This window comes from Lampetra fluviatilis, unplaced genomic scaffold (assembly GCF_964198595.1).
Source record: "Lampetra fluviatilis unplaced genomic scaffold, kcLamFluv1.1 SCAFFOLD_258, whole genome shotgun sequence".
In the NCBI taxonomy this organism is placed as follows: Eukaryota; Metazoa; Chordata; class Hyperoartia; order Petromyzontiformes; family Petromyzontidae; genus Lampetra; species Lampetra fluviatilis.
The window spans coordinates 15658-41276 of record NW_027620565.1 but is presented as its reverse complement, the minus strand read 5'-3'; the positions used below and the strand labels follow the sequence as shown (position 1 = coordinate 41276).

Genomic DNA, 25619 nt, shown 5'->3' with positions numbered 1-25619 from the left:
CACACAGACACACACAGACACACACACAGTCACACACACACAGACACACACAGACACACACAGACACACACACACACAGAGACACAGACACACACAGACACACAGACACACACACGCAGACACACACAGACATAGACACACAGACACACACACAGACACACAGACACACACACACTACAGACACGCACAGACTTAGACACGCCTCTCCTCCCTCCCCTCTCCTCCCTCCCTCCCCTCCCTCTCCTCCCTCCCCTCCCCATGTAGTGATGCTGGTGCAGCAGCAGCAGCAGGTGGAGCAGTGGGTGGTGGTGGTGGTGTTGGTGTAGGTGTTGGTGTAGGTGGTGGTGTTGGTGTAGGTGGTGGTGGTGGTGGTGTGGGTGGTGGTGGTGTGGGTGGTGGTGGTGTGGGTGGTGGTGGTGTTGGTGTGGGTGGTGGTGGTGGTGTAGGTGGTGGTGGTGGTGTAGGTGTTGGTGTGGGTGGTGTTGGTGTGGGTGGTGGTGGTGGTGTAGGTGGTGGTGGTGTTGGTGGTGGTGGTGGTGTGGGTGGTGGTGGTGGTGGTGGTGTGGGTGGTGGCTCCCTGCGTAGTGTGGTGCGAGTGGGACTGGTGGCCAAGGGTCTCCTCCTGCGCGGAGACCAGCGTCTTCGCCTCGTGCTGCTGTGCCACCAGCCGCCCACTGTGCAGCTGCTGCACCACGCTGCACACAGCCTGCCAGAGCACCTACAGGTAACACACAGACACACACACAGACACACAGACAGACACACACAGACACACAGACAGACACACACACACAGCTACACAGAGACACACACACACACACTGCTGTGCCACCAGCCTCCCACTGTGCAGCTGCTGCACCACGCTGCACACAGCCTGCCAGAGCACCTACAGGTAACACACAGACACACACACAGACACACAGACAGACACACACAGACACACAGACAGACACACACACACAGCTACACAGAGACACACACACACACACTGCTGTGCCACCAGCCTCCCACTGTGCAGCTGCTGCACCACGCTGCACACAGCCTGCCAGAGCACCTACAGGTAACACACAGACACACACACAGACACACAGACAGACACACACAGACACACAGACAGACACACACACACAGCTACACAGAGACACACACACACACACTGCTGTGCCACCAGCCTCCCACTGTGCAGCTGCTGCACCACGCTGCACACAGCCTGCCTCAACACCTACAGGTAACACACAGACACACACACACAGACACACACACAGTGACACAGACACAGACACACACACAGACAGCTACACAGAGACACACACAGCTACACAGACACACACACACACACACTGCTGTGCCACCAGCCTCCTACTGTGCAGCTGCTGCACCACGCTGCACACAGCCTGCCAGAGCACCTACAGGTATTACATAGACACACACAGACATTCACACAGACACACACACAGACAGACACACACACAGACACACACACAGACAGCTACACAGAGACACACACACACACACTGCTGAGCCACCAGCCTCCCACTGTGCAGCTGCTGCACCACGCTGCACACAGCCTGCCTCAACACCTACAGGTAACACACAGACACACACAGACACACAGAGACACACACAGACACACACACACACAGACACACACACAGACAGACACACACACACTGCTGTGCCACCAGCCTCCCACTGTGCAGCTGCTGCACCACGCTGCACACAGCCTGCCTCAACACCTACAGGTAACACACAGACACACACACACAGACACACACACAGACAGACACACACACACTGCTGTGCCACCAGCCTCCCACTGTGCAGCTGCTGCACCACGCTGCACACAGCCTGCCAGAGCACCTACAGGTAACACACAGACACACACACACAGACACACAGACACACACACAGTGACACACACACAGACACACACACAGACAGACACACACACACAGTGACACAGACACACACACAGACACACAGACACACACACAGACACATAGACACACACAGACACACAGACACACACACAGTGACACACACACAGACACACACACAGTGACACAGACACACACACAGACAGACACACACACACACACAGCTACACAGACACACACACACACACTGCTGTGCCACCAGCCTCCCACTGTGCAGCTGCTGCACCACGCTGCACACAGCCTGCCAGAGCACCTACAGGTATTACATAGACACACACAGACATACACACAGACACACACACAGACACACACACAGACAGACACACACACACACACACAGCTACACAGAGACACACACACACTGCTGTGCCACCAGCCTCCTACTGTGCAGCTGCTGCACCACGCTGCACACAGCCTGCCTCAACACCTACAGGTAACACACACACACATACACAGACACACACACAGTGACACACACACAGACACACACACACACACATACACCTACACACACACGGTGGTGAGTGAGTGAGTGGCTGGGTGGGTGAGTGAGTGAGTGGGTGGGTGAGTGAGGGTGGTGAGTGGTGAGGGTGGTGTGTGTGTCCCCGCAGGCGGTGAGTGGTGAGCGTGGTGAGTGAGTGAGTGGCTGGGTGGGTGAGTGAGTGGCTGGGTGGGTGAGTGAGTGGCTGGGTGGGTGAATGGGTGGGTGAGTGGTGAGGGTGGTGAGTGAGTGAGTGAGTGGGTGGGTGAGTGAGTGAGTGGGTGGGTGAGTGAGTGGCTGGGTGGGTGAGTGGGTGGGTGAGTGGTGAGGGTGGTGAGTGAGTGAGTGGGTGGGTGAGTGGTGAGTGAGTGAGTGGTGAGTGGGTGAGTGAGTGAGTGGGTGAGTGAGTGAGTGAGTGGTGAGGGTGGTGAGTGAGTGAGTGAGTGGTGAGGGTGGTGAGTGAGTGAGTGGTGAGGGTGGTGAGTGAGTGAGTGGTGAGGGTGGTGAGTGAGTGAGTGGTGAGGGTGGTGAGTGGGTGAGTGGGTGGGTGAGTGGTGAGGGTGGTGAGTGAGTGAGTGGTGAGGGTGGTGAGTGAGTGGTGAGTGAGTGGTGTGTGTTCTCGCAGGCGGTGAGTGGTGAGGGTGGTGAGTGAGTGAGTGGGTGAGTGAGTGAGTGAGTGGTGAGGGTGGTGAGTGAGTGAGTGGTGAGGGTGGTGAGTGAGTGGGTGGTGAGTGAGTGAGTGGTGAGGGTGGTGAGTGAGTGAGTGGTGAGGGTGGTGAGTGAGTGAGTGGTGAGTGAGTGGTGTGTGTTCTCGCAGGCGGTGAGTGGTGAGGGTGGTGAGTGAGTGAGTGGTGAGGGTGGTGAGTGAGTGGTGAGGGTGGTGAGTGAGTGGTGTGTGTTCTCGCAAGCGGTGAGTGGTGAGGGTGGTGAGTGAGTGGGTGGGTGAGTGAGTGAGTGAGTGGTGAGGGTGAGTGAGTGAGTGAGTGGTGAGGGTGGTGAGTGAGTGAGTGAGTAAGTGAGTGGGTGGGTGAGTGGGTGAGTGAGTGAGTGGGTGGGTGGGTGAGTGAGTGGTGAGTGAGTGAGTGGGTGGGTGAGTGAGTGGTGAGTGAGTGAGTGGTGAGTGGCTGAGTGAGTGAGTGGCTGAGTGAGTGAGTGGTGAGTGAGTGGCTGAGTGAGTGAGTGGTGAGTGAGTGAGTGGGTGAGTGGTGAGGGTGGTGAGTGAGTGAGTGGTGAGTGAGTGAGTGGGTGAGTGGTGAGGGTGGTGAGTGAGTGAGTGGTGAGTGAGTGAGTGGGTGAGTGGTGAGGGTGGTGAGTGAGTGGGTGAGTGAGTGAGTGGGTGGGTGAGTGGTGAGGGTGGTGAGTGAGTGAGTGATGAGGGTGGTGAGTGAGTGAGTGGGTGAGTGAGTGAGTGGTGAGGGTGGTGAGTGAGTGAGTGGTGAGGGTGGTGAGTGAGTGAGTGGTGAGGGTGGTGAGTGAGTGGTGTGTGTTCTCGCAGGCGGTGAGTGGTGAGGGTGGTGAGTGAGTGAGTGGGTGAGTGAGTGAGTGAGTGGTGAGGGTGGTGAGTGAGTGAGTGGTGAGGGTGGTGAGTGAGTGAGTGAGTGGTGAGGGTGGTGAGTGAGTGAGTGGTGAGGGTGGTGAGTGAGTGAGTGGTGAGGGTGGTGAGTGAGTGAGTGGTGAGGGTGGTGAGTGAGTGGTGTGTGTTCTCGCAGGCGGTGAGTGGTGAGGGTGGTGAGTGAGTGAGTGGGTGAGTGAGTGAGTGAGTGGTGAGGGTGGTGAGTGAGTGAGTGGTGAGGGTGGTGAGTGAGTGAGTGAGTGGTGAGGGTGGTGAGTGAGTGAGTGAGTGAGTGAGTGGTGAGGGTGGTGAGTGAGTGAGTGGTGAGGGTGGTGAGTGAGTGAGTGGTGAGGGTGGTGACTGAGTGGTGTGTGTTCTCGCAGGCGGTGAGTGGTGAGGGTGGTGAGTGAGTGAGTGAGTGGGTGAGTGAGTGAGTGAGTGGGTGAGTGAGTGAGTGGTGAGGGTGGTGAGTGAGTGAGTGGTGAGGGTGGTGAGTGAGTGGTGAGTGAGTGGTGTGTGTTTTCGCAGGCGGTGAGTGGTGAGGGTGGTGAGTGCTACTCCGTCACGGTGCAGCAAGAGGAGGCCTGCCTGATCGTCGCTCGCAGCAGCGACCCCCAACTCTCCCTCAGCATCACCCTCACCTCACCCGCACTCACCACTCCGACAGGTGAGGCTCACCCACACGCTCACCCACACGCTCGCCCACACGCTCGCCCACACGCTCGCCCACTCACTCGCTCACTCACTCGCTCACTCACTCGCCCACTCAGACACTCGCTCACACAGCTCTCCCTCCGCATCACCCTCACCTCACCCGCACTCACCACGCCGGCAGGTGAGGCTCACCCGCTCGCTCACCCGCACGCTCACCCACTCACCCACTCACCCATACGCTCACCCGCTCACCCACACGCTCACCCGCTCACTCACCCACCCACTCACCCACTCACTCAGCTTCACTCGCTCAGACACTCGCTCACCCACTCACTCAGACACTCGCTCACCCACTCTCTCACCCGCTCACTCGCTCATCCGCTCGCTCACCCCGCTCGCTCACCCACTCACTCAGACACTCGCTCACCCACTCTCTCACCCGCTCACTCGCTCATCCGCTCGCTCATCCGCTCGCTCAGCCACTCACTCAGACACTCGCTCACCCGCTCACTCATCCGCTCACTCAAGACACTCGCTCACTCGCTCGCTCACCCACACGCTCACACGCTCACCCGCTCACTCGCTCACTCGCTCATCCGCTCGCTCATCCGCTCACTCAGCCACTCACTCAGACACTCGCTCACCCGCTCACTCATCCGCTCACTCAAGACACTCGCTCACTCGCTCGCTCACCCACACGCTCACACGCTCACCCGCTCACTCGCTCACTCGCTCATCCGCTCGCTCATCCGCTCACTCACGTACTCGCTCGCCCACTCGCTCGCTCACTCGCTCGCCCACTCGCTCGCTCACCCGCTCGCTCATCCGCTCACTCACATACTCACTCATCCGCTCGCTCACCCACTCGCTCGCCCACTCGCTCAGACACTCGCTCACCCATACGCTCACCTGCTCCCTCACCCGCTCACTCATCCGCTCACTCACTCACTCAGACACTCAGTCATCCGCTCACTCACCCACTCACTCAGACACTCACTCACTCACTCACCCTTCTACTATACACTACACACTACACTACACACTACACTATACACTACACACTACACTATACACTACACACTACACTATACACTACACTACACTATACACTACACTACACTATACACTACACTACACTACACACTACACTATACACTACACTACACTATACACTACACTATACACTACACACCTCCCGTTCACCCTTGTACTACACACTACACTACACACTACACTATACACTATACACTACACACTACACTATACACTATACACTACACACTACACTATACACTACACTACACACTACACTATACACTATACACTACACACTACACTACACTACACACTACACTACACTATACACTACACACTACACTACTACACTACACTACACTATACACTACACTACACTACACACTACACTACACACTACACTATACACTACACTACACTATACACTACACTATACACTACACACCTCCCGTTCACCCTTGTACTACACACTACACTATACACTATACACTACACACTACACTACACTACACACTACACTACACACTACACTACACTATACACTACACACCTCCCGTTCACCCTTGTACCGCTGCCTTCAAACTCCCCGCAGGGACGTCGCGTGGACGCTGCTGGGCCTGGACACGGGGGTTTGTCAGAGCGGTTGAACGTTTATAAACCAGACGCGTGGTCTAAGGAAAGCCTCTCTCTCTCCTGGAGTTTACTTGCCAGCGAGATTGGTGGTAAAAAAAAATCCGGTTTCATTGAGTTAACTTGCAGCGAGATTCGTGGTAAAACAAAATTGGTATCTTGGTGTTAACGTCCCAGCGAGATTGGTGGTAAAAATCCGGTTTTGTTGAGTTAACTTGCAGCGAGATTCGTGGTAAAACAAAATTGGTATCTTGGTGTTAACGTCCCAGCGAGATTTGGTGGTAAAAATCCGGTTTTGTTGAGTTAACTTGCAGCGAGATTCGTGGTAAAACAAAATTGGTATCTTGGTGTTAACGTCCCAGCGAGATTGGTGGTAAAAATCCGGTTTTGTTGAGTTAAATTGCAGCGAGATTCGTGGTAAAAAAAAATCTGGTATCTTGGTGTTAACGTCCCAGCGAGATTGGTGGTAAAAATCCGGTTTTGTTGAGTTAACTTGCAGCGAGATTCGTGGTAAAACAAAATTGGTATCTTGGTGTTAACGTCCCAGCGAGATTTGGTGGTAAAAATCCGGTTTTGTTGAGTTAAATTGCCAGCGAGATTTGTGGTAAAAAAAATCTGGTATCATGGAGTTAATTTGCCATGGTTATTGGTGGTAAAAATCCGGTTTCGTTGAGTTAAATTGCCAGGGATATTGGTGGTAAAAATCCGGTTTCGTTGAGTTAAATTGCCAGGGATATTGATGGTAAAAATCCGGTTTCGTTGAGTTAAATTGCCAGGGATATTGGTGGTAAAAATCCGGTTTCGTTGAGTTAAATTGCCAGGGATATTGATGGTAAAAATCCGGTTTCGTTGAGTTAAATTGCCAGGGATATTGATGGTAAAAATCCGGTCTCCTGGAATTAACTTCCCAGAACATTGATGGTAAAAACCTGTCTCCTGGGGTTAACTTCCCAGGATATTGATGGTAAAAAAATCTGGTTGTCTGCTGTTAACTTCCCAGGGATTTTGATGGTAAAAATCCGGTCTCCTGGAATTAACTTCCCAGAACATTGATGGTAAAAACCTGTCTCCTGGGGTTAACTTCCCAGGATATTGATGGTAAAAAAATCTGGTTGTCTGCTGTTAACTTCCCAGGGATTTTGATGGTAAAAATCCGGTCTCCTGGAATTAACTTCCCAGAACATTGATGGTAAAAATTCTGTCTCCTGGGGTTAACTTCCCAGGATATTGATGGTAAAAAAATCTGGTTGTCTGCTGTTAACTTCCCAGGGATTTTGATGGTAAAAACCTGTCTCCTGTGGTTAACTTCCCAGGATATTGATGGTAAAATGCTGGTCTCCTGGGGTTAACTTCCCAGGATATTGATGCTAAAATCCTGTCTCCTGGGGTTAACTTCCCAGGATATTGATGGTAAAATCCTGTCTCCTGGGGTTAACTTCCCAGGATATTGATGGTAAAAAATCTGGTTGTCTGCTGTTAACTTCCCAGGATATTGATGGTAAAAATCCTGTCTCCTGGGGTTAACTTCCCAGCATATTGATGGTAAAAAAATCTGGTTGTCTGCTGTTAACTTCCTAGGAATTATGATGGTAAAAATCCTGTCTCCTGGAGTTAACTTCCCAGAACATTGATGGTAAAAACCTGTCTCCTGGGGTTAACTTCCCAGGATATTGATGGTAAAAAATCTGGTTGTCTGCTGTTAACTTCCCAGGATATTGATGGTAAAAATCCTGTCTCCTGGGGTTAACTTCCCAGCATATTGATGGTAAAAAAATCTGGTTGTCTGCTGTTAACTTCCTAGGAATTATGATGGTAAAAATCCTGTCTCCTGGAGTTAACTTCCCAGAACATTGATGGTAAAAACCTGTCTCCTGGGGTTAACTTCCCAGGATATTGATGGTAAAAAATCTGGTTGTCTGCTGTTAACTTCCCAGGATATTGATGGTAAAAATCCTGTCTCCTGGGGTTAACTTCCCAGGATATTGATGGTAAATAATCTGGTTGTCTGCTGTTAACTTCCCAGCATATTGATGGTAAAAAAATCTGGTTGTCTGCTGTTAACTTCCCAGGAATTATGATGGTAAAAATCCTGTCTCCTGGAGTTAACTTCCCAGGGATTTTGATGGTAAAAATCTGGTCTCCTGGGATCATATTTGACGAACCTGGAGCCCAAACCCTAAGCCTTGTGAACGTGAAAAGCCTCCGGGTCTCCTGGATATCGTTAAAGCCTCCCGCACCCCCAGACCCTTTAACTTGAGTCTCAATCAGGACGCTGATCCTGAAAATCCCATCTCCTCGGAGCCAAATGCCAGGACGTTGCTGGCTAGTAGACCCCCATCTGGAGTTTACGTCCAGGACGTTGATGCCATCCCCTGGTCAACGGGGCCTGTGTCTCGAGACGCTGAAACCCACAAAACCCTTTGGAGTTGAGCCTCAACAAAGACTCCCGAATCTGAAATCCCCGTCTCCTGGACATGGCTAGAGCCGATGTTCTTGGACCCGAGTCTCAATCGGTACTCTGATCGTGTGAAGCAGAACTCCTGGAGCTAACGGACATGACATTGATGCTCCGTCACCTGGTCTCCTGTTGACGCGACAACCCTCACTTAGTTGGCTGTGTCGGGTGGTGGCGGGTTTTAACGACACATTTATTTATTTGCGCGATCTAACACAACAACAACTCTTATGGATGATCACCTGGGCTTGTATCTGATCAATTCTGGAGTGAAATATTAAGACTGTAATCCTGAAAAGCTGGTCTCCTGGATATCACTAAAGCCCGAACCGTTGGATCAGAGTATCAATCAGGACTCTGATCGTGTAAAGCAGAACTCTTGGAGTAAACGTCTAGGACATTGATATGATATCACCTGGTCACCTGGTCTTGTATCTGATCAACTGGAGCCAAGTACTAAGACTTTAATCCTGAAAAGCCGGTCTCCTAGATATCGCTAAAGCCCGAACCGTTGGATCAGAGTATCAATCAGGACTCTGATCGTGTAAGCAGAACTCCTGGAGTAAACGTGCAGGACATTCATACGATATCTCCTGGGCTTGTATCTGATCAATCTGGAGCCAAATACTAAGACTTTAATCCTGAAAAGCCGGTCTCCTGGATATCGCTAAAGCTCGGACCATTTGACCGGAGTATCAATCAGGACTCCTGGAGTAAATGTCCAGGACATTGATACGATATCTCCTGGGCTTGTATCTGACAATTCTGGAGCCAAGTACTAAGACTTTAATCCTGAAAAGCCGGTCTCCTGAATATCGCTAAAGCTCGGACTGTTGGATCAGAGTATCAATCAGGACTCTGATCCTGAAAGCAGAACTCCTGGAGTAAACGTCTAGGACATTGATACTTTATCTCCTGGGCTTGTATCTGACCAATTCTGGAGTGAAATACTAAGACTGTAATCCTGAAAAGCCGGTCTCCTGAATATCGCTAAAGCTCGGACCGTTGGATCAGAGTATCAATCAGGACTCTGATCCTGAAAGCAGAACTCCTGGAGTAAACGTCTAGGACATTGATACTTTATCTCCTGGGCTTGTATCTGACAATTCTGGAGCCAAATATTAAGACTTTAATCCTGAAAAGCCGGTCTCCTGAATATCACTAAAGCCAGAACCGTTGGACCGGAGAATCAATCAGGACTCTGATCGTGAAAAGCAAAACTCCTGGAGTTGACATCTAGGACATTGATACGATATCACCTGGTCACCTGGGCTTGTATCTGATCAATCTGGAGCCAAATATTTAGACTTTAATCCTGAAAAGCCGGTCTCCTGAATATCACTAAAGCTCGGACCGTTAAGACCAAAGCCTCAATCAGGACTCTGATCGTGAAAGCCGATCTCCTGGATCCAAGTTTACCAGGACATTGATGGTTTTTAAAACCCCATCTCCTGGTGTTAACCTCCCGGACATCGCTGCTCAATAATAACCTCTGGACCCCTTGAGATCACAAACTTTGGGGCCTCTCGGATCAGAGTCTCCATCTGCTCCATGAGGCCCGATCTCCCGCAGAGCGACGGGATCGTGATCTCAACGGCACTTGCTGCTGCTGCTGCTGAAACGCCGTTTCGTGAAAACGAGTCTCGTTTTTTCTTGACTTTCTCCGTGAGCCGTTGATGTTTGAACCCCACCAAAATCTACCTGGGGGCGAGCGTGCCATCCTGAAACCCAGCCTCCATGCGGCGGCGGGGGGGGGGGGGGCGTCGCTTAAAAAGGCACCGGTCAATCTCCTTGACCTGAGGTCGTCGCTGTCCCATAACCCCCTTCCCTCCCCGCCCTTCTCGGAGTTGGAAGTCTTCCCGTGAGCACGTCAAAGGACGAGGAAATCTGCCCTCTCCCGATTCTCTCTTTGCTGGGTATCCCCCAATTTCAGTCGGTCAACCTCCCCCCTCCTCCCCCCTCCCCCCCCCACGCCGCCCATTATTTGACTTGGAGAGTCAAAGGTCACGGAACCCCGATTCTAAAATCCGGTTGCCCGGGAGCTGGTTCTCAGGGCGTTGATGTTGAAGCCCTCCCCCGTTGATGCTTGAAAGCCGGTGTCTTGGGATTGAGTCTCAGCTGAAACTAACGATCTTGAGTCTATTGTGCAGTGTTGAGTCTGAGTAGTGTTGAGTCTATGGTGCAGTGTTGAGTCTATGGTGCAGAGCTGAGTCTATGGTGCAGTGTTGAGTCTATGGTGCAGTGCTGAGTCTATGGGGCAGTGGTGAGTCTATGGGCAGTGCTGAGTCTATGGTGCAGTGTTGAGTCTATGGTGCAGTGTTGAGTCTATGGTGCAGTGCTGAGTCTATGGGGCAGTGCTGAGTCTATGGTGCAGTGCTGAGTCTATGGTGCAGTGTTGAGTCTATGGTGCAGTGCTGAGTCTATGGGTAGTGGTGAGTCTATGGGCAGTGCTGAGTCTTTGGTGCAGTGCTGAGTCTATGGTGCAGTGTTGAGTCTATGGGGCAGTGTTGAGTTTATGGGGCAGTGTTGAGTCTATGGTGCAGTGTTGAGTCTATGGGTGACAGTGCTGAGTCTATGGTGCAGTGTTGAGTCTATGGGTGACAGTGTTGAGTCTATGGTGCAGTGCTGAGTCTATGGTGCAGTGCTGAGTCTATGGTGCAGTGTTGAGTCTATGGGTGACAGTGTTGAGTCTATGGTGCAGTGCTGAGTCTATGGTGCAGTGCTGAGTCTATGGGCAGTGTTGAGTCTATGGGTGACAGTGTTGAGTCTATGGTGCAGTGCTGAGTCTATGGTGCAGTGCTGAGTCTATGGTGCAGTGTTGAGTCTATGGGTGACAGTGTTGAGTCTATGGTGCAGTGCTGAGTCTATGGTGCAGTGCTGAGTCTATGGTGCAGTGCTGAGTCTATGGTGCAGTGTTGAGTCTATGGGGCAGTGTTGAGTCTATGGTGCAGTGTTGAGTCTATGGGTGACAGTGCTGAGTCTATGGTGCAGTGCTGAGTCTATGGTGCAGTGCTGAGTCTATGCTGCAGTGTTGAGTCTATGGTGCAGTGTTGAGTCTATGGGTGACAGTGTTGAGTCTATGGGCAGTGCTGAGTCTATGGGGCAGTGCTGAGTCTATGGGTGACAGTGTTGAGTCTATGGGTGACAGTGTTGAGTCTATGGTGCAGTGTTGAGTCTATGGGGCAGTGTTGAGTCAATGGTGCAGTGTTGAGTCTATGGTGCAGTGCTGAGTCTATGGTGCAGTGTTGAGTCTATGGGTGACAGTGTTGAGTCTATGGTGCAGTGTTGAGTCTATGGGTGACAGTGTTGAGTCTATGGGTGATAGTGTTGAGTCTATGGTGCAGTGTTGAGTCTATGGGTGACAGTGTTGAGTATGGTGCAGTGCTGCAGGTAGTGTCAGAAGTGTCTATGAACGCCGCCACGACAGAGGGCGTGGGTTGCCACCACCGCTGCCCCCCCCCCCCCCACCAATGCTTTAACCACCTGGCGGGGCGTGGCGAGCGTGGTGGTGGGACGCTCACGACGGGACGCGCCGGACGTTCCTCCGACGTTGAACCTCCCCCCCTCCCTCCCCCCCCTCCCTCCCCCCCTCCCTCCCCCCCTCCCTCCCCCCCTCTCCCGCCTTGGCTCCACCGCTCCCTCCTGGCGTGCTGTCCAGATCGTCGCTGTCGGTGTTGCCCTGCGGCACCACCGCCACCACCGCCACCACCGCCACCACCGCCACAACCAAACCCATCCGCCCCCCCCCCACCCTTCCCCACTCCTCCGTTGGTGATCGCCCGGCTTGTTGACGGCTTTGTTTGACGTTGTGCTGCGTACGTGGCGGCTACGGTACGTCCGCTCTCGCAAGCTCCCCCCCCTCCCCCCCGTGGCAGAGGTAGCAACCGGGTAGCCGATACCCGTACCCTACCCGATACCCGGGTAGGCCGTGAGTCACTGGTGAGTCACCGTGATTGTCACTCATTTCCCAACGTCTTGTCTCTTCTCACGATCCAAGTTCCTAGAATCAACCCACCCGCCACGCCTGCAACGTGGCTTCATCCCAGAGGTCGCAATCAGGTACCCGATACCCGTACCCGGCTGGGTACGGGTAGCGTACGGGTACGGCCGGGTACGGGTACCCGTTTGCGACCCTGGTGCGGCCGGGTACGGCTAGGGGTAAGGAATAAAAACCCGTTTGCGACCTCTGCCCTGTGGTATAACCCCGTGGTAAACCTCCCGTGGTAAACCTCCCGTGGTAAAACCCCCGCCGTGGGTTCGTGTAGTCCGCCGCCAAATTGGGTGTGAGGGTCGAGGGGTGGAGAGGATTGCTCCGATCTGCTCCCACTGGGCTGAATTTTTGTCTTTCTGAATGTAACGTTCACGCAATGGAGGGGGGGGGGGGGGCTACAGCGCGGGGTGAACAACGGGGGGAGCTGTCAGAGCGAGAGAACGACGCGGTGGGACCGCCGTGGGCTGTAGTGGACGTCCACCTGGACATCCTGGACACACTCTGCCTAGGCCGTACCCGTGCCGGGCATAGGTACGGCCTAGTTCCAGGCTGTGCCTAGTGCCGGGCCTAGGTACGGCACTAGGCCCAGGCTGTACCTAGGTACGGCCTAGGTACGGCCTAGTTCCAGGCTGTGCCAGGCCAGGTTGTTCCAGGCTGTTCCGCGCGCGTGCGCATGCGATGGCTTTGGTTTGTCTAACCCACGTGTGCTCGCGTGTTACGTGCGTGTACTTGTGCGTGTGTGTGCGTGCGTGCGTACGGGACGACCCGTTTGTCCGTGTGCCTCTCTGTGTGTGCCTGCAAATAGTCGCCCCGGATGTGGCACTGCCCCCTCCTCCTCCTCCTCCTCCTCCTCCCCATGCCTCCTCCACCACTTCCACCGCTGCTGCGCCGCTGCTGCTGGATGAGGCTCCGTGTCTCCGTGCCTTGGCGTCTCTACGCCACACTAAATGGTTCCAGGTCTGGACAAAACTAACAAACCCAAAATAACAAAACCACGAATCCTCCAAAGGACGAGGGGGTGTTTTTGAAAGAAGCGAGTGAGCGAAACGTTGGAACGAAACTAAGCAAATGAAACCCAAATCGGCTTTTTAAAATGATGAATTGTAATCGCAGCGGCCATCGGCATTCTCCGGATCGCGTTGCCACGTTTCAACGGCGATTTCTCTCACTCGTCGCATTGAGGTCTGGTCGTTGGATTGGCATTGGAGACGACGCGAAAATTGATTTGGTTTAACGCGGGTGAGAAGTCGTCACCTGGACAGAGTGAGTGGGTGAGTGGGTGAGTGAGTGGGTGGGTGAGTGGGTGGGTGGGTGGGTGAGTGGGTGAATGAATGGGTGAGCGGGTGAACAGGTAAGTGGGTGAGTAAGTGGGTGGGTGAGTGAGTGAGTGGGTGAGTGAGTGATTGAGTGAGTGGGTGGGTGAGCAGGTGAGTGGGTGAGTGAGTGTTTGAGTGAGTGAATGAGTGAGTGATTGAGTGGGTAATTGAGTGGGTGAGTGGGTGAGTGATTGAGTGGGTGAGCAGGTGAGTGGGTGGATGGGTGAGTGAGTGAGTGAACGCTGTGGTTAGCTGTGCCATCTGAGGGAGGGAGGAAGGCCCCAACCGGCTGTTGTCCCACCCCGATGGCGCTCGCTGACACTCCAGCGGCTCACGGGGTGGGGGGGGGGGGGGGGGGCTCTGGACGGGCGTGAGGGGCCGGTGACCCCTCCGGCCACGAGAGGTCAAACCAACGGCCCCCCCGGTGGAGCCGGGAGAGACCCTGAGCTCCACACCCCGGCGGGGGGTTCTTAGAGAAACGGCTAAACGCCACTTCGAGTGGCCGCGTGGAGTGTCCGAACGACGCTCGCCACGGAGGAGAGGCTGCCGCTCCTCTGTCGGGAGCTGGATCGGTACCGCCTGGATCTCTGTGGAGTACTGGAGGTCTGGTAGGCTGGTCCCAGTGTGTGTGTGGAGGAGAGGCTGCCACTCCTCTGTCGGGAGCCAGACCGATACCACCTGGATCTCTGTGGAGTGCAGGAGTTCTAGTTGATTGTTTCAGCGTGTGGAGGAGAGGCTGCTGCTACTCTGTCGGGAGCTGGACCGGGACCACACGAACCCTCTGTGGAATACAGGAGGTCCAGTGGATAGTTTCAGCGTGTGGTTTAGAAGCTGCCACTCCTCTGTCGGGAGCTGGACCGGTACCACCTGGATCCTCTTTAGAATACAGGAGGTCTGGTGGATTGTTTCGGCGTGTGGATGAGAGGCTGCCGCTCCTCTGTCGGGAGCTGGACCGGTACCACCTGGAACCTCCGTGAAACAGGAGGTCCAGTGGATTGTTTCAGCGTGTGGAGGAGAAGCTACCACTCCTCTGTCGGGAGCTGGACCGGTACCACACAGACCCTCTGTGGAGGTCCGGTGGACTGGCCTGGTCTGGTGTGTGTGTGGAGAGGCTGCCGCTCCTCTGTCGGGAGCTGGACCGGTACCGCCTGAACCTCTGTGGAATACAGGAGGTCCGGTTGATTGTTTCAGCGTGTGGTGGAGGAGAGGCTGCCACTCCTCTGTCGGGAGCTGGACCGGTACCACCTGGACCTCTGTGGAATACAGGAGGTCCGGTTGATTGGTTTCGGCTTGTGGATGAGAGGCTGCCGCTCCTCTGTCGGGAGCTGGACCGGTACCACCTGGATCCTCTATTGAATACAGGAAGTCCAGTTGATTGGTTTCAGCGTGTGGAGGAGAGTCTGCCACTCCTCTGTCGGGAGCTGGACCGGTACCGCCTGAACCTCTATTGAATACAGGAGGTCCAGTTGATTGTTTCCGGCGTGTGGATGAGAGGCTGCCACTCCTCTGTCGGGAGCTGGATCGGTACCGCCTGAACCTCTATTGAATACAGGAGGTCCAGTTGATTGTTTCCGGCGTGTGGATGAGAGGCTGCCACTCCTCTGTCTGGAGCTCCAGCCACCACGAGGGGCAGACAGTCCTCCACTCGGGGCAGGAGACCGCCAATCAACGGGAAAGTGGCTCTTCAATCTGAGCATGAGAATCAAGGTGGAGGGGGTGGAGCGTGGGAGCGTGGCGGTGAGTTGTAGGAAAGCTGCTGCCGGTAGGAGATTGCACAGCTTGTTCCGTGCAGCCCATGAGGTTTGTAGTTACCAACGCGCTGTTCCAGCGCCATCCACGACAACGCCGGGTCGAAGCAAGAAGACCTTTCGGGTTTGCCTAGTGACGGAACAGCGGATGCGGCCTGTGACACCGGAACCTACCGTGGAGTCGATGTTGTACACTGGCCATCGGCTCTGAGATGATGATGATGCGCCTGCCGTTCTTCCACTCCGGTGGTGGTGGCGGTGGTGGCGGTGGTGGCGGTGGTGGTGGTGGTGATGGTGGTGGTGGTGGTGATGTGATGGTTGACCATGCAGGACCCCACTCGGAGCCACGCAATAGCATCGTTTTCAGCTCACGTGTGTCAGCGAATATTTCCGTGTGTGTTCGCGCGTATGTTAGCGTGTTAGCGTGTGTTCGTATTGGTGTGTTAGCATGTTAGCGTGTGTTAGTATCGGTGTGTTAGCGTGTGTTAGTATTGGTGTGTGTTAGTGTGTGTTAGTATTGGCGTGTTAGCGTGTGTTAGTGTGTGTTAGTATTGGTGTGTGTTAGTGTGTGTTAGTATTGGCGTGTTAGCGTGTGTTAGCGTGTGTTAGTATTGGTGTGTGTTAGTGTGTGTTAGTGTTGGCGTGTTAGCGTGTGTTAGTGTGTGTTAGTGTTGGCGTGTTAGCGTGTGTTAGTATCGGTGTGTTAGTATTGGTGTGTTAGCGCGTGTTAGCGTGTGTTAGTGTGTGTTAGTGTTGGCGTGTTAGCGTGTGTTAGTGTTGGCGTGTTAGCGTGTGTTAGTGTGTGTTAGTGTTGGCGTGTTAGCGTGTGTTAGTGTTGGCGTGTTAGCGTGTGTTAGTGTGTGTTAGTGTTGGCGTGTTAGCGTGTGTTAGTGTGTGTTAGTGTTGGCGTGTTAGCGTGTGTTAGTGTTGGCGTGTTAGCGTGTGTTAGTGTGTGTTAGTATTGGCGTGTTAGCGTGTGTTAGTGTTGGCGTGTTAGCGTGTGTTAGTGTGTGTTAGTGTTGGCGTGTTAGCGTGTGTTAGTATCGGTGTGTTAGTATTGGTGTGTTAGCGCGTGTTAGCGTGTGTTAGTGTTGGCGTGTTAGCGTGTGTTAGCGTGTGTTAGTGTTGGCGTGTTAGCGTGTGTTAGTATCGGTGTGTTAGTATTGGTGTGTTAGCGTGTGTTAGTATCGGTGTGTTAGCGTGTGTTAGTATCGGTGTGTTAGCGTGTGTTAGCGTGTGTTAGTATTGGTGTGTTAGTATTGGTGTGTTAGCGTGTGTTAGTGTTGGCGTGTTAGCGTGTGTTAGCGTGTGTTCGTATTGGTGTGTAAGCGTGCGTGTATTAGCATGTGTGTGTGTTAGCGTGTGTGTGTGTGTGTGTTAGCGTGTGTGTGTGTGTGTGTTAGCGTGTGTGTGTGTGTGTTAGCGTGTGCGTGTTAGCGTGTGTGTGTGTGTTAGCGTGTGTGTGTGTGTGTTAGCGTGTGTGTGTGTGTGTGTTAGCGTGTGTGTGTGTGTTAGCGTGTGTGTGTGTGTGTTAGCGTGTGCGTGTTAGCGTGTGTGTGTGTGTTAGCGTGTGTGTGTGTGTGTTAGCGTGTGTGTGTGTGTGTGTTAGCGTGTGTGTGTGTGTTAGCGTGTGTGTGTGTGTGTTAGCGTGTGCGTGTTAGCGTGTGTTTTAGCGTTTCACTGTTAGCGAGTGTGTTAGCGTGTGTGTGTGTGTGTTAGCGTGTGTGTGTGTGTGTGTTAGCGTGTGTGTGTGTGTGTTAGCGTGTGTGTGTTAGCGAGTGTGTTAGCGTGTGTGTGTGTGTGTTAGCGTGTGTGTGTGTGTGTTAGTGTGTGTGTTAGCGTGTGTGTTAGCGTGTGTGTGTGTGTGTGTTAGCGTGTGTGTGTGTGTGTGTTAGCGTGTGTGTGTGTGTGTGTTAGCGTGTGTGTGTGTGTGTGTTAGCGTGTGTGTGTGTGTGTGTTAGCGTGTGTGTGTGTGTGTTAGCGTGTGTGTGTGTGTGTGTTAGCGTGTGTGTGTGTGTGTGTTAGCGTGTGTGTGTGTGTGTTAGCGTGTGTGTGTGTGTGTTAGCGTGTGTGTGTGTGTGTGTTAGCGTGTGTGTGTGTGTGTGTTAGCGTGTGTGTGTGTGTGTTAGCGTGTGTGTGTGTGTGTGTTAGCGTGTGTGTGTGTGTGTTAGCGTGTGTGTGTGTGTGTGTTAGCGTGTGTGTGTGTGTGTGTTAGCGTGTGTGTGTGTGTGTTAGCGTGTGTGTGTGTGTGTTAGCGTGTGTGTGTGTTAGCGTGTGTGTGTGTGTTAGCGTGTGTGTGTGTGTGTTAGCGTGTGTGTGTGTGTGTTAGCGTGTGTGTGTGTGTGTGTTAGCGTGTGTGTGTGTGTGTGTTAGCGTGTGTGTGTGTGTGTTAGTGTGTGTGTGTGTGTGTTAGCGTGTGTGTGTGTGTGTTAGCGTGTGTGTGTGTGTGTGTTAGCGTGTGTGTGTGTGTGTGTTAGCGTGTGTGTGTGTGTGTGTTAGCGTGTGTGTGTGTGTGTTAGTGTGTGTGTGTGTGTGTTAGCGTGTGTGTGTGTGTGTTAGCGTGTGTGTGTGTGTGTTAGCGTGTGTGTGTGTGTGTGTTAGCGTGTGTGTGTGTGTGTTAGCGTGTGTGTGTGTGTGTGTTAGCGTGTGTGTGTGTGTGTTAGCGTGTGTGTGTGTGTGTGTTAGCGTGTGTGTGTGTGTGTTAGCGTGTGTGTGTGTGTGTGTTAGCGTGTGTGTGTGTGTGTTAGCGTGTGTGTGTGTGTGTGTTAGTGTGCGTGTGTGTGTGTGTGTTAGCGTGTGTGTGTGTGTGTTAGCGTGTGTGTGTGTGTGTGTTAGCGAGTGTGTTAGCGTGTGTGTGTGTGTGTTAGCGTGTGTGTTAGCGTGTGTGTGTGTGTGTTAGCGTGTGTGTTATCATCTTGTTGGGTGACTTCAATGCCCGAGTTGGTCACGATGCGGGCACCTGGTCTGGAGTGATTGGAAGGCATGGGCCAGATCAGCTCAATAACAACGGCAGGAGGCTGCTAGATTGTTGTGCAGCCCATGGGCTTGTAATGACCAACACGCTCTTCCGGCATCGGCGCATCCACACAACATCGTGGACGCACGCCGGGTCCAAGCAAGAACATCTGCTGGACTACGTAGTGACGGACCAGCGGATGCGAGCCCATGTCCTTGACACCAGGACCTACCGTGGAGCTGATCTGCCCTCTGACCATCGACTTGTCACCTGTAAGATGCGCCTGCCATTCTTACACTCCGGTGGTGGGTGTACACCCAGGACCCCATTCCAACCTAAGGTGGCCTGGTCTCAGCTAGCTGATGAAAGTTGCAAGCGAGAATTCCATCATCGCTTGCGGCTGGGGTTGGCATCGTCCCCCAATCCTGATGCCGAGGGTCAATGGGCGAGATGGTTTAGGACTGTGGCTCATGCAGCTGCAATGGCTGCCTTGGGTCCAGACCTCCCCAGAGACCCTGGCTGACAGAGGAGGTGTTCAGGCTGGCTGAGAAAAAGCGACAGGCCCACTCTCATCGGCTACAGCATCCCACGTCGGAGAATGAGGAGGTTTACCGCGTGTCGCTAGCGTGTGTGTTAGCGTTTGTGTGCGTTAGCGTGTGTGTGTGTTAGCGTGTGTGTTAGCGTGTCGCTAGCGTGTGCTTTAGCGTTTGTGTGTGTTAGCGTGTGTGTTAGCGTGTGTGTGTGTTAGCGTGTGTGCGTTAGCGTGTCGCTAGCGTGTGCTTTAGCGTGTGCGTGTTAGCGTGTGTGTTAGCGTTTGTGTGTGTTAGCGTGTGTTAGCGTGTGTGTTAGCGTGTGCGCTAGCGTGTCGCTAGCGTGTCGCTAGCGTGTGCGTGTGTTAGCGTGTTGCTAGCGTGTGCGTGCCTTCCCCAGGCGAGAGCGAACCCCCTCAAGTCGTGTGTGGTCGTCATCCGCGTCGTCCGGGACATCTGCAATCGCATTCCCATTTGGGCGCCTCTCCAGGGATGGGTGAGACCCACAATGCATCGCGCCGTGACATCATCATCGTCATCATCACTGACCCACAATGCACCGCGCCGTGACATCATCATCGTCATCATCACTGACCCACAATGCACCGCGCCGTGACATCATCATCGTCATCATCACTGACCCACAATGCACCGCGCCGTGACATCATCATCGTCATCATCACCGACCCACAATGCACCGCGCCGTGACATTATCGTCGTCATCACGGACCCACAATGCACCGCGCCGTGACATCATCGTCATCATCACTGACCCACAATGCACCGCGCCGTGACATCATCGTCATCATCACCGACCCACAATGCACCGCGCCGTGACATCATCGGCGTCATCACCGACCCACAATGCACCGCGCCGTGACATCGTCATCACCGACCCACAATGCACTGCGCTGTATCATCATCACCATGTCCCACAATACCCCGCGCCATGACATCATAATCACCATGTCCCACAATGCACTTGCGCGGCCTCCAGCTCCCACAATGCACCGTGTGTGTGTGTGTGTGACTGTGTGTGTGTTTGTGTGTGTGTCTGTGTGACTGTGTGTGTGTGTGACTGTGTGTGTGTCTGTGTGTCTGTGTGTGTGACTGTGTGTGTCTGTGTGTCTGTGTGTGACTGTGTGTGTCTGTGTCTGTGTGTGTGTGTGTGACTGTATGTGTGTCTGTGTGTGTGTCTGTGTGTGTGACTGTGTCTGTGTGTGTCTGTGTGTGTGTGTGACTGGGTGTGTGTCTGTGTGTATGACTGTGTGTGTGTCTGTGTGTGTGTGTGACTGGGTGTGTGTCTGTGTGTATGACTGTGTGTGTGTCTGTGTGTGTGTGTCTATGTCTGTGTGTGTGTGACTGTGTGCGTGTGTGACTGTGTGTCTGTGTGACTGTGTAACTGTGTGTGTCTCAGGCCCTGCAGCTGTTGTGTGAGAAGGCTCTGTGTGTGTGTGTGTGTCTGTGTGTGTGTCTGTGTGTGCCTCTGTGACTGTGTGACTGTGTGTGTGTGTGTGTAACTGTGTGTGTCTCAGGCCCTGCAGCTGTTGTGTGAGAAGGCTCTGGGCACAGCTCCACGTCCGCTGGGTCCTGGCGAGGCCCTCAGGAGGTTCATGGAGACCCTCGCCTCTGGGATCATCCTTCATGGTGAGACACACGGGGGGGGGAGACCTCCTGTAGACCAGGCGAGGTAGTCAACATCTCCTGTACACCAGGCGAGGTAGTCAACATCTCCTGTAGACCAGGCGAGGTAGTCAACATCTCCTGTAGACCAGGCGAGGTAGTCAACATCTCCTGTAGACCAGGCGAGGTAGTCAACTTCTCCTGTAGACCAGGCGAGGTAGTCAACATCTCCTGTAGACCAGGCGAGGTAGTCAACTTCTCCTGTAGACCAGGCGAGGTAGTCAACTTCTCCTGTAGACCAGGCGAGGTAGTCAACATCTCCTGTAGACCAGGCGAGGTAGTCAACTTCTCCTGTAGACCAGGCGAGGTAGTCAACATCTCCTGTAGACCAGGCGAGGTAGTCAACTTCTCCTGTAGACCAGGCGAGGTAGTCAACTTCTCCTGTAGACCAGGCGAGGTAGTCAACTTCTCCTGTAGACCAGGCGAGGTAGTCAACATCTCCTGTAGACCAGGCGAGGTAGTCAACATCTCCTGTAGACCAGGCGAGGTAGTCAACATCTCCTGTAGACCAGGCGAGGTAGTCAACTTCTCCTGTAGACCAGGCGAGGTAGTCAACTTCTCCTGTAGACCAGGCGAGGTAGTCAACTTCTCCTGTAGACCAGGCGAGGTAGTCAACTTCTCCTGTAGACCAGGCGAGGTAGTCAACATCTCCTGTAGACCAGGCGAGGTAGTCAACATCTCCTGTAGACCAGGCGAGGTAGTCAACTTCTCCTGTAGACCAGGCGAGGTAGTCAACTTCTCCTGTAGACCAGGCGAGGTAGTCAACTTCTCCTGTAGACCAGGCGAGGTAGTCAACTTCTCCTGTAGACCAGGCGAGGTAGTCAACTTCTCCTGTAGACCAGGCGAGGTAGTCAACATCTCCTGTAGACCAGGTGAGGTAGTCAACATCTCCTGTAGACCAGGCGAGGTAGTCAACTTATCCTGTAGACCAGGCGAGGTAGTCAACTTCTCCTGTAGACCAGGCGAGGTAGTCAACTTCTCCTGTAGACCAGGCGAGGTAGTCAACTTCTCCTGTAGACCAGGCGAGGTAGTCAACATCTCCTGTAGTCCAGGCGAGGTAGTCAACTTCTCCTGTAGACCAGGCGAGGTAGTCAACTTCTCCTGTAGACCAGGCGAGGTAGTCAACTTCTCCTGTAGACCAGGCGAGGTAGTCAACTTCTCCTGTAGACCAGGCGAGGTAGTCAACTTCTCACAGGGTCCGGGATTGAACCCACGACCTCCTGTCTGTGTGTGTGCCTGTGTGTGTGTGTGTCTGTGTGTGTGTGTCTGTGTGTGTGTCTGTGTGTGTGTGTCTGTGTGTGTGTGTCTGTGTGTGTGTGTCTGTGTGTATATATCTGTGTGTGTGTGTCTGTGTGTATATATCTGTGTGTGTGTGTCTGTGTGTGTGTGTGTCTGTGTGTGTGTGTGTCTGTGTGTATATATCTGTGGGTCTGTGTGTGTGTGTCTGTGTGTGTGTGTGTCTTTGTGTGTGTGTATGTATGTGTATAATCTGTGTGTCTGTGTGTAGAGGGTCCCGGTCTGAGCGATCCGTGCGAGAAAACTCCCACGGACGCCCTCGCCAAGCTGAGCCAACAGCAGCGTGAAGACCTCACCCACAGCGCCCAGGTCTCACTCACCCCCTCATCACTCACTCACCACTCACTCACCACTCACCCACTCACCACCCACCCACTCACTCACTCACTCACCACTCACTCACTACTCACTCACCCACCCACTCACTCACCACTCACTCACCACTCACTCACCCACTCATTCACTCACCCACTCACTCACCCACCCACTCACTCACTCACCCACCCACTCACCCACTCACCCACCCACTCACTCACCCACTCACTCACTCACCCACCCACCCACTCACCCACTCACACACTCACCCACCCACTCACTCACCCACTCACTCACTCACCCACCCACCCACCCACTCACCCACCCACCCACTCACCCACCCACCCACTCACTCACTCTGTACCGTGTGTGTGTACTGTGTGTGCACTGCATGAACTGTATGAAATGTATGCCCTGTATGTACTGTATGCACTGTACGAACTCTACGAGCACTGTACTCACTGTACGCACTGTATGTGCACTGTATGTACTGTACGCACGGTGCCTGTACTGTTTTCACTGTTCATACTGTATGTGCGCTGTGCTCACTATACGTACAGTATGTGTACTGTAAGTACTGTATTCACTGTACGTGTACTGTACTCACTTTACGTACTGTCCGTGTACTGTCCCCAGCACGCGCTGCGCCTGATGGCGCTGGGGCAGGTTCACAAGGTGCTGGGCATGGACCCCCTCCCCTCAACGCGGACACAAGCACCACTCCACCAACAGCGGAGTGGGGGTGAGCGTGGGGGTGAGCGTGTGGGGGTGAGCGTGGGGGTGAGTGTGGGGGTGAGTGTGGGGGGTGAGGGTGGGGGTGAGGGTGGTGAGTGTGAGTGGTGAGGGTGGGTGGTGAGGGTGGTGAGGGGGTGGTGAGGGTGGTGAGGGGGTGGTGAGGGGGTGGTGAGGGTGGTGAGGGGGTGGTGAGTGTGGGGGGTGAGCATGGGGGGTGAGCATGGGGGGTGAGGGTGAGTGGTGAGGGTGGGGGGTGAGCATGGGGGGTGAGGGGGGTGAGGGTGGGGGTGAGGGTGGGGGGTGAGGGGGGTGAGGGTGAGTGGTGAGGGTGGGGGGTGAGCGTGGGGGTGAGGGGGGTGAGCGTGGGGGGTGAGGGGGGTGGTGGTGAGGGGGTGAGGGGGGTGAGCGTGGGGGTGAGGGTGGGGGGTGAGCGAAGTGTCACCACCACCATCGCCACCATCGCCACCATCGCCACCATCGCCACCATCACCATCATCACCACCATCGGCACCACCACCACCATCACCACCACCACCATCACCACCATCGCCACCATCACCACCACCACCATCACCACCATCGCCACCATCGCCACCATCACCACCATCGGCACCACCACCACCATCACCACCACCACCATCACCACCATCGCCACCATCACCACCACCACCATCACCACCATCGCCACCATCACCATCATCACCACCATCGGCACCACCACCACCATCACCACCACCACCATCACCACCATCGCCACCATCACCACCACCACCATCACCACCACCACCATCACCACCACCACCACCATCACCACCATCACCACCACCACCATCACCACCATCACCATCGCCACCATCGCCACCATCGCCACCATCGCCACCATCATCATCACCATCGCCACCACCATCACCATCGCCACCACGATCATCACCATCATCACCACCACCACCACCATCACCACCACCATCACCACCACCACCATCACCACCACCACCACCACCACCATCACCACCATCGCCACCATCGCCACCATCACCACCACCACCATCACCACCACCACCATCACCACCACCATCACCACCATCACCACCATCACCACTACCACCACCACCACCATCATCACCATCACCACCACCACCATCACCACCACCATCATCACCACCACCACCACCATCACCACCACCATCATCACCATCACCACCATCACCACCACCATCACCACCATCATCACCATCACCACCACCACCACCATCACCACCATCACCACCATCACCACCACCATCACCACCATCACCACCACCACCATCACCACCATCACCACCATCACCACCACCACCATCACCACCATCGCCACCATCGCCTCCATCACCACCACCATCACCATCATCACCATCGCCATCATCGCCACCATCGCCACCATCACCACCACCACCATCACCACCATCGCCACCATCGCCTCCATCACCACCACCATCACCATCATCACCATCGCCATCATCGCCACCATCACCACCACCACCATCGCCACCATCGCCACCATCGCCACCATCACCACCACCACCACCACCATCATCATCACCATCACCACCATCACCACCACCATCACCACCATCACCACCATCACCACCATCACCACGACCACCACCACCACCATCACCACCACCACCATCACCACCACCATCACCACCACCATCACCACCACCACCACCATCACCACCACCACCACCACCATCACCACCACCATCACCACCACCACCACCACCATCACCACTACCACCACCACCACCATCATCACCATCACCACCACCACCATCACCACCACCATCACCACCACCACCACCACCATCACCACCACCATCACCACCATCACCTCACTGTGATGTTGTCTCTGACTCTCAGACCCTGCTGGTGGTGGTGGTGGAGGTGGTGGAGGTGGTGGAGGTGGTGGAGGTGGTGTCCACAACCTCCACCACAAGCGTGGGCTGGACGATGATGATGGAGACCTCAAATGCAAACGTAGATCTCGTTACCGGCGTGGTGAGGACTCACTCACCACTCACTCACCACTCACTCACCACTCACTCACCACTCACTCACTCACTCACCCACTCACCCACTCACCCACTCACTCAGTCACTCAGCCACTCACCCACCCACCCACTCACCCACCCACCCACTCACCCACCCACCCACTCACTCACTCAGTCACTCACTCACCCGCCCACCCACTCACCCACCCACCCACCCACTCACCCACCCACCCACCCACTCACCCACTCACTCACTCACTCACCCACCCACCCAC

General features: G+C 54.3%; 1 protein-coding gene across 1 annotated transcript in view; it reads left to right on the top strand.

Annotated features, from left to right (window-relative positions):
* Positions 1–25619, top strand: part of LOC144954073 (spermatid perinuclear RNA-binding protein-like) — a gene marked incomplete at its 3' end in the record, with an annotated part of 42894 nt that overhangs the window by 2584 nt on the left and 14691 nt on the right. Inside the window, exons 4-15 of the mRNA XM_078884653.1 lie at positions 265–343; positions 485–724; positions 2296–2370; positions 4499–4637; positions 6252–6288; positions 10280–10340; positions 13336–13692; positions 19686–19781; positions 20821–20932; positions 22476–22573; positions 23216–23321; positions 25214–25351. Of these exons, the coding sequence (XP_078740779.1) occupies positions 265–343; positions 485–724; positions 2296–2370; positions 4499–4637; positions 6252–6288; positions 10280–10340; positions 13336–13692; positions 19686–19781; positions 20821–20932; positions 22476–22573; positions 23216–23321; positions 25214–25351 (1538 nt within the window). The remainder of the gene's footprint in view (positions 1–264; positions 344–484; positions 725–2295; positions 2371–4498; positions 4638–6251; positions 6289–10279; positions 10341–13335; positions 13693–19685; positions 19782–20820; positions 20933–22475; positions 22574–23215; positions 23322–25213; positions 25352–25619) is intronic.